This window comes from Brachycentrus maculatus, unplaced genomic scaffold (assembly GCF_059751285.1).
Source record: "Brachycentrus maculatus isolate JH-2025_06_01 unplaced genomic scaffold, ASM5975128v1 h1tg001954l, whole genome shotgun sequence".
NCBI lineage: Eukaryota > Metazoa > Arthropoda > Insecta > Trichoptera > Brachycentridae > Brachycentrus > Brachycentrus maculatus.
Window position 1 is genome coordinate 2,419 of NW_028282512.1, and position 15,267 is coordinate 17,685.

General features: G+C 38.0%; 1 protein-coding gene across 1 annotated transcript; it reads left to right on the plus strand.

Annotated features, from left to right (window-relative positions):
• The first annotated feature begins 2,321 nt into the window (after positions 1-2,321).
• Positions 2,322-2,971, plus strand: LOC148298492 (NADH dehydrogenase [ubiquinone] flavoprotein 2, mitochondrial-like). The gene is given in 1 exon segment (XM_088276838.1): positions 2,322-2,971. A coding segment is annotated over 1 exon segment (636 nt). The 5' UTR covers positions 2,322-2,335.
• The last annotated feature ends 12,296 nt before the right edge of the window (positions 2,972-15,267 follow it).

The window sequence follows — 15,267 nt, forward strand, 5'->3', positions numbered from 1 at the left end:
TCGTGATTGCTTATTCTGAGCTGTGTGCTGTGTTATTCTGCTATAGTCTTATTATATTATCATGTGATTACGTGATAGTTTTATGGTGTTATTGTATACGTTGTATCTGATTGCCATCAAACTTATTTCCCAACCCCAACCCCAACCCCAACCCCAACCCCAACCCAACCCCAACCCCAACCCCTATGCGCATATCCGATAATTTATCCACGAGTAAATCATTAATTTAAAGAAATTAATCTTGGTCTTATATGTATATAATCATTGCATGAATGAGCCAATTTACTTTATGCACTTGCATACTGTCGAAGTCAATCCATAATAGTTAATAATAAATTGGCGCCACCTTTCTATGTACTAATCTGACTCTGATGACTCTGTTTCCTTTTAGGAAGAGCCTACCGAGTTTTATATACATAAGCCTAGCGGACCATCCTCCTTCTTCCCAAAGATTGACATGTAAAAAATCAGAGACATTGAAAACAAATGTATATAAATAAAGTAAGCATTGGTCGCGTAGACTCTCTTAAAGTTAGCACAAGACATAGCCAATAACCTTTTTATCACCCTACCTTCGCTTATGTCTGATAAGGTAAATGCTCAAGCAATATTTCCGATTTAAATCAAGAAAGACCAACGAAAATATGTGTCAAACTTGTGCATCATATTAAAAGACTAAATCGAAACATTGAGGAACATCAAAACATCCTCCACATAGGCGTCCTCTAAGAATATTCGCATTTACAGCATAAAATAAACATAACTAAGTTCAATTGCAATATACCTTTACAAACTGCAGAAATAGTAAAAATTTTTGCCTGGCCAAAAGACGATAGTCATTTCGTAGGAGGCAACAAACTTGAGCCCCTAAAATATCGACATATTGCACGAAGGCTTGAAACAATTCCAATGCGTACTTATAGTGCCAACATTCAATAACTTTTAAACAATCAATTTCAATCCTTTTAAGTGTTATGAGGTTATACCTCGCAAACTGTTTTCGAATAAAGACCTGTTTTATGATTTCACGTATAAGTGTGTCACAGATCGCATGGTTATGGCATATCTGCCGAAGGAGGCTTTAGTGCTTTTTTAAGAATTCGAGCAATTTCCTATATCCTTCGATGAGGGCTGCCGGCGACTGATTTTCTGGATAAAAAGGATACACATGACTCTGCTCAAAAAGGATATCACTCTAAAGTATATCGACATTGACAACCTATTTGTTCAAATCGACGAGTGTTTCTAATCGAGGTCTAAATACTTTATGTAGTACTCATTTGAGTCGAGAATGGCGAACCGCAGAGAGTTTATTCGGTGCGTGCTGGGCAGCAAAAAGCATTACAGTATTTTAGGATGTCTCATACGCAAGATGGATAACCCAGATCATATGAAGAATTCCTCGTTTAATTAGATTTCGTAATATTAAGCCATCATTGGCTAAATTAGAAGTAAATTATCTAAATTGCTTAAATCTTCTGAGTCCCTGGCCGAATACTGCAGCATTCTTTAGACAAATCCATTCGAACTCAAACAACAATAGAAGAAACACTTCAATAAAATTGAGAGCAGATACTGCGCTACCACCAGCATCAAATACTCAGAAGAGGTGAAATTTTAAGAGCAACTGAAAATAATAGCATCAAAGCACGCTTTCAAAATACGCTAGCAAATCACTCCCGAAGTAATCTCTGTCGAAAAAGACATCTGCTATTTCGAGAGGATCAAACCAATGGTATATCATAACGTGTACAAGAGTATCAAAAGCTCTAAACTCGGAGAGTTAATCGACTACTTATAAGCATATTCAAAACATAACTTATCGAGAGTTTTCTATGACCTCCGCAAAATGAATATCCCAGCCCTTTACTCTCAAAACTAACTGTCGATGCTGACGAAGTAGCCAAATTAGAAGCAACATCAATAGAATGAGGACATACTGTGCGGTAGAGAGCTTTTTATAGTAAAGGAACTCAGTTTGTATGGCATTATCGATCTCAACACGTTCAAAATCAACCCTGAAATTAATATGAATTACTTCCCAAAAGCAAGTTTCTGGACGAATATCGCCGATCAGCACTATAAACAAGCAAATAAAGCTGGAAAGGGCCTTTGATTTTGAACTCCTTGCATTATTCAGTCAATTTTATAGTGTATATGTTTGAATTGCATAGTTGTTTAATTGAACAGGTGTTGAAGTATATTTGCATAATTGCACAGGCGTCTAAGTGTATTTGTATATTTTTATAAAAAAGTAAATATCGATAGTTCATTGAATATTTTGTTAATATATAAGGGAATGTTCGTCAGCAGGTTTCTCAAAAACATCAGCCAAATGACAAAATTCAAATTTTCAGGCTATGTTTCGCACCGAGAAAAAACCGATAATAACAACTCCACCCCTTTCGAATTTACGGATGAGAACTACAAAGAAGTTGAAAAGATACTCTTGAAGTTCCCCTCCAACTGGAAAAGATCAGCAATCATCCCATTACTCCATTTAGCCCAGAAGCAGAATGACAACTTCCTATCACTGAATGCAATGAGGAAAATTGCCAAAATTACTGAAGTCAACGAAATGGATGTCTTTGAGGTGGCTTCCTTCTACACCATGTTCAACCGGGAAAGAGTAGGCAAATACCATCTGCAAGTTTGTGGGACAACCCCCTGTCAGTTGAGAGGATCGGAGCAGATCATTGAGGCCTGTGAGAAGCATTTGGGAATCAAGAGCGGAGAAACTACTCCTGACTATTTGTTTACCATTCAGGAAGTTTAATGTTTAGGCGCGTGTGCAAATGCCCCAATGATTCAAGTCAATGGAGAGTGGGTCTATGAGGACTTAACACCCGAAAACACAGTGAAGTTGCTCGAAGATCTCAAACAAGGGAAGGCGAAATTGGGTCCCCAAATCGACAGAAATGGTTGTGAAGGCCCTCAAGGCCGAACCACTCTTATCGTAATTATTCTTTAATGGACAGGATTTTGATTTAAAGCAAGAAATTCGATACGAACGGGATTTCGCCAAAGCCAAAGAGGAGTGGGAGGCAGCCTAAAAGAAAAAGGCCGAAGAGTAGAAAAAGAAGGCCTAAGAAGCGAAACGAATCTAATAAGAAAGGAAGAAAGCTGAAATTAAAAAAGTTTGATAAGGATTAAATCTAAACTTAGCTCAGTATCATGAATATCGGTTTAATGTTTGAAGAAGCGATAAAGGATCAATCAAAATCTCTACTCGCGTTGGCCTTTTATTGAATTGGTTTGGTGAAAGCAAGGGGCACGAATTTCCACCCGTCTGCCTTAAAGAATTTTCCCTGGATTTCGACCCATTGCAACCTCAGAGCGTGCAAAAAGCATTCCATAGTGTCCATGCCCATAATAACCCCTGCAGTTATATTGAAGAAGAACCACATTCCAATCAGGATAATTATGATGTTACCACTTTCTATTCCCCCTCCGATTGTTTTCTTCAAGAAGACCTTCGAAAGCTGTCCATGCGCCAATGACAGAGCCCAGAGACGGAGATATGAAGCCGTATTGGAAATGCTCCCAAGAATGAATTAAATTGTTTCGATTATCTGATGAACGGCAATTTCACTGATGTCATGCTCTTCGTGGTCCCCTTTGTGAGCAACGCTGCCATGGCTCGTTCTCTTCTCTTCGTGCCCCGGAGTATCCAGCTATTACTCGCGCATTAAATGTTATTTCATGCTGCTGTTGCTATCTGACTGCGATGAGAGCTCTTCTCCATAGTCGTCGTGTTCAGACATTTTGGGGTGAGGCTTCTGAACTGGCTTATCTTTTAAGGACTGAATCCAAATAATGAGTGGCTTCGGTATGAGCATCATCGGCACACAGACCAATGAAATCATCAAAAGAATATACTGAAGGCTTTATTGCGATTACTGATCCCAAAGCGGTTTGTTTTCAGTCGACCCCATTTTCAATGGCAGAGCAATCATTTGACCAATAATGGATGGAGCAGCAGCGGAGTCTCGTGTGAAATTCCAAGGGAGATTCCATTTATAAATAATTAGTATGCACATATACCCAAATGTGCAGAAGAAGAAGATTTGCTGGGGAAGCCACTCGAAAATCAAATCCAGATAGTTCTTGAAATGGGCGGTATTGAGCATCTTTAGGTAAATGGCTGAAAAATAAACAAATAGTTACCGAAAGACATCTGTAGCACGCCGATGCAGACAGCGAACTTCATCTTGAAGGAGTTGAAATAGTTTAGTTCGTTGGATGAGCGGATCCACTTCGGGTCGAAGCCAAATGGATAAACGCATCCCTCTTCTTTCACAGCAAATTACTCGGGCTTCACGTCGGAGTAGCATGTGCCGAATAAGTTAATTGGAATCGAGAAGAACTAATTATAGATCCACCCGGAGTAGAAGGAGAATATCCCCATCATCAGTAATAAGTATCGAACTTGGTATATATCCGGAAGGGTTTTCTTGCCCATTTCGCTGTAAGTGAGCCAAAGCGAAAACCCAAGAAGGACGCCACCATGCCCGATATCCCCAAACATCACGCCGAATAAAAATGGAAATATTGGAATTGCATACAGGGCTGGGTTCACTTCTTGGTATCGGGGAATTCCGTAGGTGTTGACAATTTACTGGAAAGGCGCGGTAAATGAATTAACTTAGAAATAGGTGGGTGGCTTGGTGACGGGCTCATCTTCTCTAAGACTGACGATTGAAGGGATCAACGAGTATAGTAATCCGATTTTATCGGTAGGAACCCAAATACCTGCGATCATTATGAGCTTTTGCTTTTTTTATTTCCCAGGCTCCTCCTTTTGTTTTGTGCTTTCAAACTCCTCCATCATGTTCATAGTTGCGAAAATGATGGCCTCTCTCTCTGCAATGATGCGATAAGCATCGAATTTGGGACACTAAAGTTCCCCCTTGCTGATGAAGCCATGGAGATCCTCTGTATAGTTCTTGCCAGCCATCACCAAAAGCTGTTTGGTTTAAGTGATAGAGTCTTAAATTTCTTTGATTTTGAGAAAGATGTCTTCCTTGTTGGAGGGAAGGCCATACCTTTTCGCCCCAAAGCTCTCACAAACTCTGTTGATCTTCGTGAGCAGCACTCCCCCTGTTTCCAGCACACAGATGAAGGCTGTCCTGGACTCAATATTTTCCTGTTCTTATTTTTCTTTGGGGATGTTGAAAGTGTAGAGGATACTGTTGCCCTTGGTGACTCTAAAGATCATCTTCGTGAATTTCAACAGGTCCTTCGAGTGAATAATTCCAGAGACATTGGCAAGCTGAAGCTTTTCCAGTGATATCTTATCAAATTCAACTTCGGCTCTTCCAGAGGAGTGGAAGATTTATCGGGCCCTAAAGAGTAAGTACTTATAATTCTCGAGCTCATTAATCTTTTCGCTATATTCAACCAACGATCGATTAGTCTTTTCGATCCGCTCGAAACTTTCTTACACATCGGCCTCGACATGGTCTAAAAAAGCCAAAGCGCTCATTTGATTCTTCTGAAGGTCTTTACTTTAACAACAAATTACATTTACGATGACTCTCAAAAACAAGCTCAACATTGGGCACATCGGGAAATTAAATGTGGTTGTCTTGAACTTTCTTCATGACGAGCTCGATTTTCCCAATGACCTCCTCACATCTCTTCAGATGGTTCAGATAAGGTTTATGAAAGGCATTTGCAGCTTTGTCAACGAATTGCAAGAAGCTATGCTCAGCTAAGCGAGAAATCACATCATAGGTGTCTTAAGTGGGCACATGCATCGTGAAATATTTCATCTCGGCCGATCTGAATAGTGACATTGCAAAGATTCTGTTGATTTAAATCAATATAATTTAAAGCTGTTAAGAATTGTGAAAATCTGAAAAGTTCTCTGTAAAGCTATGTTTTGTTGCGATGGTGCTAGGCACAGAGGGAGTATTAGGGTGCATCAATGGGATCGTAATACCAATTAAGGAATATTCAGTGCATTTACCAGCGAGTAAGAGGATTCAGTTGCAGTTCATTGCTCATAATTATAATACATACATCAAGGAAATGAACAAATGATAATAATATTAATATAATAATATTAATATTAATATTATTATTATAAATAATAATATAATCCGATTATAACATGCGACGATGATTAATGAAATAGAGTTGAATGTTTATCATAATTTATAGACAGCAGAGTTGTCCTATCGAAGTTTGTATATCCATTTAGCCGGTGAGATATCAACAAAACTTAGGTATACAATTCTGATCGACAGTGGCTGAATCCCGGTCTCTTAACAAATCTCTGTTTATCCTCCATCTTACTTCATCTCATCTCTTCTCTTGCCAGGCTCGCCACCAATTTACTCATCAGGCAGTAGTACTGCATCCATCAACTATAGGCTCTAGGACTACATTCATGTGCCATCTACCTCCTTTGCAAACAATCTTTAGAGCATGGGCATATCTCGATTCCTCTCAGGGTTTCTTATGTTCATCAAGGGCCATAATTCTGATGTCGATAGCATTGTCTCAACTGACCATCAGCTTATCATGGCCCCTCTAATAGCCAATATCCGATTCCAAATAAAAATGATGAATGCATGAAATTATCACAAATTACCCCATTATATAAAACAAATAAATATTCATAATATTAATAAGACTATGCTTTTATTTAATATGAATAGGCTTATATTATGCATGCTATTGACATGCACTCATCATATGATAGGCACACATTATACAGAATATGAATAAAATGAATAATATGAGCAATAAACATTTTGAAGAGATTCTGCAGAAGGTATCGATCACTCTAATATATATATAGGTCAGCGGTCTCATAAGTGAAAGCCAATATAACATGGCTATAACCACTCTCGACGAATGCATTAATCATGTGAGCCATCACATGTAAATTAAAACTTCGAAACTGCCAATTGTTCAAATCAACTCTGCGAGTGAACTCTCGTCAGAAATAGCATCAGAGATAATCAGCACAGATATTACAGCAAAGCCATTACATTAGTTGACATTATAGATGACGCCGTAGTTGTCATCGTAGTTGACATTGTACGAGGTTGTGGATTTAATGTCGATCAAAGGCTTTGCACTGATGATGAGCGATCGAGAGAACCATTATTAGTAGGCCTTGCAGTCGATTGAAGAGTGTTTGCGATTGGTGCCGTCTCATCTTGCTTCTCGTAAAAGAAAAGCCTTGGTTTTATAAAAGGTACGGATGCTTAGATCTAGATGGGAAAGTTCACATAGTGTAAGAAATAGTATGACTATTGCTTACTGCTTGAGCCAGAAAGCCGCAGCCTCAAACACAAAGTCAAAAGATTCAGCATGAAGAACCCTGGGTCCCTATTTTGTGAGGGATGGAGCTCGGATAGCAAAGAGAGCATCAGCAAAGAAATACAAAAGTAGGCCAAAATCACAGAAGAACCAGAGTCCGAGCCATGCACAAAGTAAAACAAGCCCTCTGTAAAGTTCGGCAACTTCTAGATTATTGAACTAGCCCCTGAGGACTCTGACGAGCATTTCGCAATTCTCAAATAGTAGCTGAATAAAATGAGTGACAAAAAACCTAAAAAGTCCATCCTCAAATAATCAATGTCTGCATCTGTCTTCAAGAACAAGTCCGAGTTCAAAATCGAAGATTACATCATCCACGATAATCCTGAGCCAAAGACATAGTAATTATAGGATAGTATGCTTTCTAAAGTGGATTTAGAATTTGACAAACCTGAAAAGAAGAAGAAGAAGAAGTCGAAGAGTGTTTCATTCAGTGGGAATAACAATTCTGAAGAACTGAACTGAACTGAGTTGATTTGCATTTTATTATGGGTGATTACAGTGTCTGCGGTGCTAATATTGATGGAATTTGTACATGCATTTTATAGGCATTCGACATTTCGTAGTGTCGCAATATGTTGCAATGTTGTTTCAATGCATAATAAAATAAGATAACAAATAAATAAAGCTATAAATTCCATGGAAGATCCCATCGAACCAACCACGGTGTTTGCCCATACAATAACTCTCCTCTTAGTTTACGCATATGTGAAATAATCTTTAACTTTCCCCTTTATCTATGTACTGACCCCCTCACTGACCATACTCACAATTATGGCATATCACTATTTGAGGCATCACCATGGATTAAAGCGAGCTAAGTTTATCATCACTGTGGTTCTGCTACTCGTGTTCGCGTTGACTCTCCAGCAGGCTATCAAGAATGAAGGAGGAATGTCGGGAGGCTTTGATGACAATAAATGGCTGGTTCGGCACCGTCGTTGCTTTAGCTTGCTCGTACTTGCAGGATTTGCTTACTCAATCTTGAGCTTCATGGACCGTGAAAAACCGAAAGAGAACTCAATACTCAAGGATATCTTCTTGAATATATTTTCAAGCCTTTCGATGCCACTGGCGATCTGCTCAGGGGGAGCCTGCAATAGCATCTACATATCAACAGTGACCTCAATTTTGTCCTCATTTTCATTACCCTTGACGACAGTGATCCCCATCCTGAACATCATCGGGTACTTCTTGCAACTGTTCAGCTTGCTCAGTCTGTACTCAGTCAACAAATGGAGATCTTACCCCTTCTGGATATATGTAGCAGCTATGGCCAGTCAGCTCATCCTGAACGAGTGGATCGGGGTTATTCTCATGATAGCAGCAGTTATACTTAATGCCAGAAATAGCGCGTTTGTCTATGGCAAGAAGATATTTAAATAGTCGATAATCTGATCGAATTCATGCATTTTACATTCCCCATCGAAATGCTATCATATATATGCCATATTTCTATCATATTTCTATCATATTTTCACGAAAGATTTCATGTTTCGCCATTATAATTCAGCATTATACAACAAATAACTCTGATCACCAACAGATGGTATCATCCATCCCGGTCTCATGAATAAGAGCAGCAATTACTATGCAGTTTCAACATACACATTGGCAATACATATATACAGTGCATACGCATAGTCATCATATAAATTAATCAAATGTATAACAGCGACGAGGGATACTCATAAGGCGATGACTATACCAACGGCAACCATAACAACAGGCTAGTCTAGTCACACCCAGAGTCAGCAGAGTCACGCCAGGGCAATAATCAGAAGCAGGCTCGTCCCAAAAACCAAATATCCAACTTCGGCATCAAAACCAATGGAGTTTCAGGGGCCTATACTCGCATTGTTCCACGCAAGCCTGTGCATGACTACGAAAGGCTTTACTCTGAAAACATACAACTCCGTGAAAAAATGCAGAATCTTGAAGATAATAACATGAAGCTGAAGACAAGGCTCTCAATGGCCGATAAGGAAAAGTAAGCCATTTTGCAGCAATTCAAAAACATCTAAAACTTCACAGGGCTCAAAGACCGCCGACCAAGCCATCAGTCTCTGGTCAAAAGAACAGACAAAGAGTCACATAAGCTATCGCTGAACTAAAATAGAAAAATACTGCACTAATACAAAGATCAGATCAACAAGCTGAACATCGAGAACGGACGCCTCAAAAAGACAGTCAAGTACACTCAGATAAAATAGCTATAAACTGAAAACTAATATCTCCAGGCCTAAATCATTAGGATGAAGGCCTACATTGAGGATATCATTGAGAACACGGAATACGACGACTATGAAAGATAAATAGATCGGCTCAACAAACTCATACAAGCTGATAAGGACCATATCAGGTCTCTACAGCTCCAACTCAAGAAAAAGGATGAATAGATGGAAGACTGCAAAGAAAAGATCAAGAGTCTCGCCAACCGCAAAGTAGAGCTCGAGAGAAAATACACTAGAGATCTCAATAACATGAAAGGGGAAGTCCATCGTTTCAAGTAAAAGTAAAGGGAAGTACTCGCAACCAGCAACAACAGCCAAATCAAAGCTACACACAGCTCCCACAATACGCATATCCTCCAAAAAAACAAAGAGAGCATCAATAATAAGTAGTGTCTGCAATGCAATGAAAAATAAAAACAAATTGCAAACATTAATAAAAACAATGAAGCGGCAGCCCACGAAAAGAACAAATAAATTCAGCAGCTTAACGAGCAAATACGGATACTGAAGCAGCAATAAGCAACTATGAAAGAATTAGTCGAAAAGAAAAATTAATCGCTCCTTTTAATGTAAAGCAAGTAGCAAGAAAAGCCAACACTTACGACCAATCTCAAAAACCATGGCAACAATATTGGAAACAAGCTGCCAACTCAGAAGTAGGCATCTGATGGTAGCTATGAGGATCTATACCAGGAAAGTGACGAAAACGAAGAGGGAGATAAAGTGGATATGCTCCACGTTGATCTCGATAGCTAAAAAAACACCAAAAGGAATGACATCACCAAAAATCAAGCATCGTCAAAGTAGCAAAAAAATACGAAATCAGCACTAAAATCCGAAGAAGACGAAGAGTATGCTGATGATGGATTCGATGAGGATGACTCGAAACAGATATTAAGGAAGTCGAAGGACAGTGATGACGAGCAAGAGGAAGTTCTATTCCAAAAGGAGGAACTCAAGGGCAATCAAAACAAAAAGAGGCCCGAGTCAAAGAAGAAGAAGAAACCAAAGGAAAAGTAAAATGACCAGGAAAAAAAGTCATCCAAAGCTGCCAAAATCATGAAATAAACAATCTATTATCGCCTAATTGCCCAGAGATACACTTACCAGGACTTCGAAAGAGATCTAGTCGAAAGCGAAGCAACTTAGTTCTCTCTCGAAGATCTAATCGGACTGCTAAGCAACGAGCCTTTCTTCTTATCTGAGTAGTACCTTTAGATGATACTCTTCAAATGCTTCGATAAGGAGGTGCTCGACCAAGACGACATCATTGAGACCAAAGTCTTCTTACACAAAATGAAGGCAATTATCGGCAGCATTACATTGAACAGTGAGGAGTAAGAGTAAAACATCCTTAAGAGCATACAGAAGAAAATAAACAAGCATTCATCGACTGTCAGGGCATAATTTACAAATGAGGGCAATGCTGAGGTCATATCCAAGAAGGGTTTCATGAAAGTCCTCAAATAAAAAGTCAAGCTGTCTGAGAAATAAATCGAACAATGTCTGGCGGAGTCGAGCATGGTTTCGACCGATATTGCTCATATTAATCATGAACAGTTTTTGGATAAGATCTTATCATCAAACTGATCCCGTTCACATCATTACATTTGCAAACATCTGTCTATATATAGGAACACCATCTATAGTCACTATATAATCATAAATACTCATACTCATAATAATCATAATCACTATCATAAATACTCGGCAAATCAATATATACAATCCATGAATGGTTAGAATGCTGATGGGAAGAGCAGGAATAGCGAAAGCGGGGAGAATGATGAGAAACGAAATCATCTAATCGCAGACATGCCAACGCAAAAGGCCTCTCTGAAGAAGATAGAGTGGACAGTACCCGACCAATAACTCAGAAAATATTGTACGACTATCACATTCCCATCGACAGCTAGTCCTTCGAAAAGTGGGATAAGAACATGGAAATTATGGGAAGAGAGTAATTGATTCATAATTATCGACAGTGTACTCTAGAAGGATTTGCCCAGGACACGCCCCAATGAGCCCTCCATGCAGAAATAAAACTTCAAAGATGTGCTCAGAAGAATAGCCACTTTTTACTGCCAAAAAAATGGAGTTTCTTACCAGCAGGGACTCCTCGAAGTTATCTACCCCTTCGCATTGCTCAGAAGGAAGGACTTTTCCACCAAGAAGTGCTATGCCTTTTTTAATGCGTTTATGAGAAAGCACTTTCCGAAAGTAACACTGTCCATATTCAATATTCAGGTTCTGACAATGAAGTTAGTCAAGAATAGAAAATAGTTGCCACATGCTATTTTAGCCATCAATCTCACAGAGTTCCTTCTTAAATTTCATTTCCCAATCATTCATAAAATATTCCAAAGCGAATAAATACCAATTTCGATGGTCTGCACGCAATAACTGATGACCATTTTTGCGAAGTAGATTTCCCATAAATTAGAGGCCTGCAAATTGACTATGTCTATGAAATATACGACTATTTCATAAAAAAAAACGAGTCGAACCATCTGTTCTACATGTGCGTGGCCTTAATTGGCCTCAGATAGAAATAAATTGTTTAAGCCTATGAGAAAAGAAGCATTCATACGGCACTCAGTAAATTTAAATAGTTCAAAGATCTTACATAGTTGCAGAAATGGCTCTAATATTCAGAATGCATAGAAAAATAAACACCAAATTCCTTTTCTAGGACTTCAAACCAGCTGGGGTTTTGCCATAGGAACATTCTGTCTGAATAGGATTTATAAAATATGGTCGAGAGTGAAAATGTATTTAAAGATGGCCATCTCTCAATTTAAATTGGTGAAATAGACAAAGCAGTCGACAAATATATCTTTGTTTTGGTTTAGAGTCATCTGCATAAACTCGGTTACTAATCGATAACTGTCAGCTAACTTTTAAAGCTAAATTTCAGTGCCCTGAATGCTGATAAAATTTATGTGTTGGCAGCGAGATAAGATAAAAAAGCAGAGGATATGAAAATTTTGCTTGAAATGGGTAAAAAACTCAATGAATTCAAAGTCGTCATTCTAGATTAAAAACTATAGAACAAATCCCAAAAATGTTCAACTTTTTGACATTGAACAGTTCTGAACGATTATAAGTGATTGTTGCTTATTCTTTGAGCTTTGTTATTCTGTTATAGTGTTATTTATTGTGTTATTGTGTGATAATTTTATGGTGTTATTATATCAGTTGTATCTGATGTGTTATCAAACTTATTTTCAACTAACTTGAGCAATTAATTCACCTATGATTGAAACAAAGGATTGTCACATTTATGCGCATATGCGATGCAAGAATTTATCCAAGACTGAATCATTAATATCGAAAAATTAATCCTGATCTTATATGAGTGTTTATATACAATAAAGCCAGCCCATTATAGTTCATAATAAATTAGCGCCAGCTTTCTATGTACTAATCTAACTCTAAGGACCCTGGTTCCTTATAGGAAGAACATTCCTAGTTCATTATTCATCAGCCCATTGGCCCATCTTCCTTCTTCCCAAAGATTGACATGTAAAAAATCAGAGACATTGAAAACAAATGTATATAAATAAAGTAAGCATTGGTCGCGTAGACTCTCAAAGAGATAGCACGGGACATAGCCAATAACCTTTTTATCACCCTACCTTCGCTTATGTCTAATATGGTAAATGCCCAAGCAGTGTTTCCAATTTAAATCAATAAAAACCAACGAAAATATGTGTCAAACTTGTGCATCATATTAAAAGACTAAATCGAAACATTGAGGAACATCAAAACATCCTCCACATAGGCGTCCTCTAAGAATATTCGCATTTACAGCATAAAATAAACATAACTAAGTTCAATTGCAATTTTCATTTACAAACTGCAAAAATAGTAAAAATTTTTGCCTGGCCAAAAGACGATAGTCATTTCGTAGGAGGTAACAAACTTGAGCCCCTAAAATATCGACATACTGCACGAAGGTTTTAAACAATACCAATGCGTGCTGATAGTGCCCACATTCAATAACTTTTAAACAATCAATTTCAATCCTTTTAAGCGCTATGAGGTGACACCTCACAAACTGTTTTCGAATAAAGACCTGTTTTATGATTTCACGTATAAGTGTGTCACAGATCGCATGGTTATGGCATATCTGCCGAAGGAGGCTTTAGTGCTATTTTAAGAATTCGAACAATTTCCAATATCCTTCGATGAGGGCTGCCGGCGACTGATTTTCTGGATAAAAAGGATACATATGACTCTGCTCAAAAAGGATATCACCCTAAAGTATGTCGACATTGACACTCTATTCGTTCAAATCGACGAGTGTTTCTAATCGAGGTCTAAATACTTTATGGAGTACTCATTTGAGTCGAGAATGGCAAGCCGCAGAGAGTTTATCCTTTGTTTGCTGGGCAGCAAAAAGCATTACAGTATTTTAGGCTGTGTCATGGGTAAGATGGATAACCCAGATCATATGAAGAATTCCTCGTTTAAATCGATTACGAAATATTAAGACATCATTGGCGAAATTAGAAGTAAATTATCTAATTTGCTGAAATCTTCTGAGTCCCTGGCCGAATACTGCAGCATTCTTTAGTCAAACCCATTCGAACTCAAACAACAATAGAAGAGACACTTCAATAAAATTGAAAGCACATATCAAGCCCCCAAGAGCGTATAGTACTCAGAAGATATCATATTTTAAGAGCAGCTTAGGATAATAGTATCTAAGCACGCCCTTAAATTACGCTCGCAAATCACTCCCGAAATAAATTCTGTCGAGAAAGACATCTGCTATTTCGATAGGATCAAACCAATGGTATATCATAAGTGTACAAGAGCATCAAGAGCTCTAAACTCGGGGAGTTCCTTAACTACTTATAAGCCTAACCAGAGCATAACTTATCGAGAGTATTCTGCAATCTCCGCAAAATGGATATTCCAGCACTATACTATCAAAATTAACTGTCGATGCTGACGAAGTAGCCGAATTAGAACCAACAACAATAGAATGAGGACATAATGTGCGGGAGAGAGCTTTTCATAGTAATGGAACTCAGTTTGTATGGCATTATCAATATTGACGAGTTCATGATAAACCCTGAAGTTACTATGAACTACTTCCCGAAAGCAAGTTTCTGGACAAATATCACCGATCAGCACTACAAATAAGCAAATAAAGATGGAAAGCATCTTTGATTATAAGCTCCTTGTTTTATTCAGTTTAATTGTAAATCACATAACTTCAATTTTTCCTTCGATTACTCTGAGTGAATATAAAAATCACAATTGTTGGGTATGTTGTTAGGTGTTTAATTGGAAAGGTGTTTAATTTTACAGATTTTAAGACGCCTGAGTATATTTTATAATTGCAGAGGTGTTTGCATCGAAAAACAATAAATAATAATAGCTCCAACCTTTCGAATCTACGAATGAAAACTACAAAGAAGTTGAAAAGATACTTTTGCCAACTGAAAAAGATCAGCCATTATCTTCTTTGAGGTGGCTTCGACACCATGGAAGTACCATCTGGAACAAACATAATTTAGAATTATATTTGAGCACTGTATTATTTGGTTTGAGATGAAGTTTAAGTTTGAGTGTGACAATATTAATAAAAATCAGTATTATTTTTAAATGAGGTCGATTTTATACTGCTGAACAATCTTCACCAAATTAGAGTACAGATTGCTTGGAGCAATTCTCACAAAGTTCG